This window comes from Triticum dicoccoides, chromosome 6B, assembly GCF_002162155.2.
Source record: "Triticum dicoccoides isolate Atlit2015 ecotype Zavitan chromosome 6B, WEW_v2.0, whole genome shotgun sequence".
Taxonomy (NCBI): domain Eukaryota; kingdom Viridiplantae; phylum Streptophyta; class Magnoliopsida; order Poales; family Poaceae; genus Triticum; species Triticum dicoccoides.
This window is the reverse complement of record NC_041391.1, coordinates 629,860,934-629,866,590: the sequence shown is the minus strand read 5'-3', so window position 1 is coordinate 629,866,590 and position 5,657 is coordinate 629,860,934. Positions and strand designations below refer to the sequence as shown.

Here is a 5,657-nt window from a genome sequence, read left to right as displayed (position 1 = left end):
GGCCCTGTCCGACCCGGCGTTCGCAGCGCCAGGTGCAGCCGCATAGGGCTGCGGGTTTGACGGCGCGTAGGGCGCCGCTGTGCCGGCGGCAGCAGGTGCAGCCGCAGCGGCCGCGTTATACGCGGCACCAGGTGCAGGCGGCGCCCCGTAGTGGCCCGTCGACGGAGGAGCCGCCCCGTAGGGGCCGTAGGGCAGCGATCCGACAGGGACAGGAGCCGCCCCGTAGTTGCCTGCGGGCGGCGGGGGAGCGGCCCCGTAGGGGCCTGCGGGCGGCGGGGGAGCGGCCCCGTAGGGCCCGTAGGTCGCCGATCCCATCCAGGGACCAGCGTACGAAGGATCTCCCGGGGCCGGCGGAGGCGCGGCCGGTGACGGCGGCGGTGGCTGATCCGAGGAGGCGCCCACCATCGAGGAATGGCCGGTGTAGACCGAGACCAGGGGCATGAGGAGAGGAACGGCGATGTAGGCGCCGTGACAGGGGCCGGCGCGACGGCGGCGATGGAGTTCGGTGCGATCGCGGCGGCGGCGGCAGCGGAAGACATAGGACCGGTTAGGATTGATACCATGTAAGACTTAGGGTTTTGGGAAATTGCACGACACCTGTTAAGGGTGTGGCTATCTCATATATATAAGGGGTACACCAAGGTGTACAATACAGTATACAAGACATATACACAGAAGCTATATGTAAATACAGTCTAACATGATGACTATGGCTTTCCATGATGCAGGCGATGGCATGACATGCATGTGGCATAAGCCATTGCAGAGGTCCAAGTTGAGACATCGAAGCAATTATAATATGTCCTGTGTGAATCGCAATGCCTTAGAAAAAAAATCGTTATGCCTTAGTTTTCTTACTTTAGCCTTTTTGTAGTTTTCTTACTTTAGTAGCCTGTTGTTAAACACTTGGGCTGGGGAATGAGAGTTTGCACAAGGATGTTTATGGAGGGATTAGTCATGAAAATTAGATTTTTACTCCCATTCCTTTGGTTTGTATATGGTGGGAATTAGCGCGGGATGAAACTCTGTCTCACGAATTATCAGGGTACCCCCGGTAAGAAATAGGTGGGAATTGACTTCCTCAACTCCCATTCCCCTTCCCACTTAAACTCACATTACCTCTAATCAAACAACGGACTTTTAATCTGCTCACCTCTCAACGCCCATTTCCCATCTCTAATTCCCCCGAACCAAACACGTTGTAGACTTTTTGACAGGGTTACATGCATGGAACCCGAAAACCATGCATTGATCAAGTTGAAAAACCAAGTAAGCCATTGCTCTTATAGGAACCGAATAAACTTTGGGTTTCTGTAACATATGTCACGTTTACCCCCTACTTTTGACCTTGTAACATATGTTACACAGTTCTATTATTTCTTCGAACTAATAATCTAGACCCCATACTTTGTTAGGATGGCATGGCGACTGACATGCGAACAACTTAGTTGGATGCTTGTGTTGGGAGTGTATAGAATGATGTCAAATTCTCTCATTTTTTCTATGAAATTGTGTCAAAATGTGCCAGGCCGCATAATTGCATACCACATACCGGATATGACTTTTAGTTGTCCGTGAAGCCAGCTGTGGATTTAGCTTGCATGTTTGAAAGAAGATAAATTAGGTTAAAACCATCATAAAGTTATAACTAGTTAAAGGGTAATTGTAGCAATATTTTTTTGATGGGTAAAATTATTACACAGTTAGAATTCAGCTGTAACAAGTGAATGTACTCTTAGACTAGAAAAGGCAGCAATGCAATAATCCACAAAAATAATTAGGTTGATATACATTACTCACTCCGTCCAGGCCTACAATGCTCATTTAGTTTGTCTAAAGTCAAATCATTTTAAGTTTGACAGATTTTATGGAGAATAATATCAACATCATCTATGATATCAAATCAATGTCAGATCTATCATCAAGTTTATTTCATACTGTAATTATATGAAGTTGTAAATACTGGTACTTTTCTTGATTAACTTGGTCAAACGTAAATAAGTTGGACTTACAAACCAAATAAGCCTTGCAAAACCCTGATCGAGGGAGTATATGCTTGGACAAGTCATTAATTACTTGAGCTTGCCGCTCAAGCAACTCAAATGTTCACATGCCTTCTTATTTGAAAAGTTCCATAGTACGTAACGTAATTCATCAAATAAATATTGCATGTTGTTATATTTGCTCTTAATTTTGTGATGATCAGTCTGTCGACAGCTATCTTCTTCATTAGAATTAACTTCCTCTAAGCCACCAGGGGTACTAAATTTTAGTCTCATACCATAAGTCAATAACTCACAATACGTATACCCGTACGAATTTGAATGGCCGGCCTGCATTTAAGTTACAGTATAAAGTTGACATGTACATGTATGAAAGGAAACCGAGTCTCAACATAGTATTGTGTCATATTTTGGTGATGGGAAGATTAAGGTGGGTGATGGTAGCAGCCCGGAAAAGAAACTCCAAAGAGTTGACCTGGGCTCCATAAAATACTAATCCCTAGCGCCAGAAGCGCTCCACGCATCACATGATCGGGCCCCAACTTGACCTTGGTATCCTTATCATTTGGATCACAAGACCCTGCACTGCTGCACTGCACACACCCTCCAAATTAACCCTTCACCATTAATTCATCGATTAGTTTGACCTGTAATTAAGACCCGTATTCCACGATGTGTCACTGACATGTGTGCCTGGCACACTAAGTTGGCGTGTACATGTTCCTAGAGCCAAGTTGGTAGAATAGAAAAATAGCTAGTGACATGTGATAACAGGATTAAGAGAGGGGTCTCCCCTCCTCATTAACCCTTTTAATACGCATTAGACATCCAGACATTGACTTAGCTGCCTCGGGAGAAGCGGCATTGGGATTTAAGACCGTTCCTCCTTTCAGCTGTAGCAGTCTAGCAGAGAGACAAAGGTACACACAAGAAACTGGTCAAGGGTCGATCATGTCATCATCAAAGAGGAAGAGGGCGGACATAGATCTCGAGAGGAGGGACGACGACGTCGACGGCGGCAGCGGCGATCACCAGCCCGGAGAGGCCGCACCGCGGCTGCAGAAGGAGGGACAAATCAAGGAAGGAGAGGCACCAGCCAAAGAGGTTGTTGAAGTGGTTGTGGACCGAGGAGGAGACGGCTCCAAGGAGGAGATCAAGTATGGTACTCAACAAGGAGGTGTGATGGAGGAGGACAAGCAATCTGCAGCTGCTGCTGCTGATAACGACGGCGGCGACGGCATCGACGATGAGGAGAGCGACGGTGCAGGAACTCGCGCAGAAGAGAAGCACATGGTAGAGGCGGCCCCTGGCGACGGCGACGGCGACCATGACCATACCGCCATGGCGCAAGACGAGGTATATGCATATGACTATATGTGGTGCAACAAGTAGCAAATTCACATATCTTCTATCTGATTAATTAATTTACATGTATCGATCTTTCTATCTTCAGTTGAGCACGATGCAGGAGGAGATGGAGAAGATGAAGGAGGAGAACAAGATGCTCCGGCGAGTGGTGGACCGGACGGTGCGCGACTACTACGAGCTGCAGACCAAGCTGGCCGCTTACCAGAAGCAGCCGGCAGATCAGGAGCCTAAGGTAATAACCTAATTAACTACTCCTAGCTAGTATAGGAGTAGTAGAGTATTAGTAAGAGCGCTAATTAAGCTTCAACACTAGCTAGTTAAGCTAGGCCATTAACCAATTACTCTATGCATGTTCTAGGCGTAGATAAGCCGGGGCTCATCTCGTGCATGGCGCCGTTAATTATTCTGCCACGTGACACACCATAATTACCATCTGGCCGATTCTAGATACGTGCGATCGAATTCGAGTGTGATTTGATTTGTGTGATTGCACAGGAGACCGAGGTGTTCCTCTCTCTCGGCGGCACGGCGCCTGCGGCTGCGGCTGCGGTGCCGGAGGCGAAGAGCAAGGAGGACCAGGCGGCTCTGCGGCCGTCAGTGGGAAGCGACGACACCGACGACGGCAAGGAGGGTCTAGGGCTGTCCCTCAGCCTGCGCACGTCGTCGTACGAGGATGAAGCGAGGCGCGACGTCGTCGACGGCGGTGCGCCGGACATCGTCAGCGACGTCGGAAAGGCGAGGGGCTACGCGCTGCTGGAGAGCAGTAGGATGTCCCCGCCAGCATCAGGCGACCTCGCCGCAGTCGGCGGGGTCGGGAGCCAGCAGGGCGTCAACGCGGCCAACCGCAAGACTAGGGTTTCCGTGCGCGTCCGATGCCAAGGCCCCACCGTAAGACACGGCGCATCATTCTCGATCCCCACGTTGCACTCTTCTTGGAGTACTAACAAGTCACAATTCGATGCTTTGCAGATGAACGACGGGTGCCAATGGCGGAAGTACGGCCAGAAGGTCGCCAAGGGGAACCCGTGCCCCAGAGCCTACTACCGGTGCACCGTCGCCCCGGCCTGCCCAGTGCGGAAGCAGGTGAGACCAAATTTGCCCCATTTTGTTGCACCAGCACTCTAGCCTACCTGCCTGATCGTCACGTGTGGACCGTGCATGGATCGTAACTGTTTTGAGATGGTGCAGGTGCAGAGATGTCAGGAGGACATGTCGATCCTGATCACCACGTACGAGGGCACGCACAACCACCCGCTCCCCGTCGGCGCCACAGCCATGGCGTCAACCGCCACCGCGGGCGCCGGCGCTGCCACCTTCATGCTGCTCTCTAGCACCAGCTCCGACGCGGCTGTCTCGGGTGGCCCACCGGCCGCGTCCTCCTCCTACCTCAGCCCCTACCTGCAGCTCAACTCTAGCTCCCAATACCACTCGTCCGCCTCGCCGCTAATATCCGGCAACATGGGCGGCGGCGGCGCTCAACACCTCAGCATGTTCGGGCATTCCTCTGCGCTGTCCGCTCAGCCAGCGACGCACCTCAAGTATCCGTGGCCTCCGAACCCTTCGCACGGCGGCGGGATTGGGCTAGGAGGGGGCAAGAGGCCGTTCTGGGGCACCGTAGGCGTCGACGACGTCAGGCCAACGGCGTTGCCTGACAATGCCGGCACTATGGCGTCGAACCCAAATCAGTTCTCTGCGGCCATCGCTACCGCGATCAGCAACGTCATTGGGAAGGATGGGCAGGCGACCAGGAGCAAGGAGGGGGAGAGTAGCAACAAGTGGGGGGTGGTTGAATCACTTCTACCCCATGAGTAGGATATGTGAGTGACACTATAGGTAATTGGGGCAGGATTACAGAGGGGGTTTGATTAGAGTTGTTGTGTGCAAACAGATCAAGCTAGGAGGGGAACACACATTGGGGAAATTTTTTGGGCCTAAATTTGGTCCTGATTTTTAGGTTGTTTTGGAGGAATATTGCAATTGTTGATTATTAACGGTAAATTACAACATTGATTCACTGTGTCATCATTATTTCAACCAATCAAAGCTTGCAAAATACTACCAAGGTGGGTAATTTTGGTTGCTATATTTGCAACGTAAATCCAAGTCCTTCGTGAGAAATGGCTTAGAATTTTCTAAAGGAGAAATCTAGAAAAATAAAGGTGCAACACTATCTAGGAAAGTTTATGAAAAATAGTTAGTATATTTATTTTGCATTACATGGATATATACTGATACTCTCTCCATATCACAAATAACATGTCGTTTTGGACCTGTCTTAAGCCAAAC

The 5,657-nt window shown here is 50.2% G+C and overlaps 1 protein-coding gene across 1 annotated transcript; it reads left to right on the top strand.

The window, feature by feature from the left end:
• Nucleotides 1-2,861: 2,861 nt before the first annotated feature.
• On the top strand, nucleotides 2,862-5,349 carry LOC119324437 (probable WRKY transcription factor 9). The gene is made up of 5 exons (XM_037598231.1): nucleotides 2,862-3,359; nucleotides 3,457-3,603; nucleotides 3,867-4,259; nucleotides 4,341-4,454; nucleotides 4,560-5,349. The coding sequence occupies exons 1-5, from the start codon at nucleotides 2,955-2,957 to the stop codon at nucleotides 5,181-5,183; spliced, it is 1,683 nt and encodes a 560-aa protein (XP_037454128.1). The 5' UTR covers nucleotides 2,862-2,954; the 3' UTR covers nucleotides 5,184-5,349.
• Nucleotides 5,350-5,657: the final 308 nt, after the last annotated feature.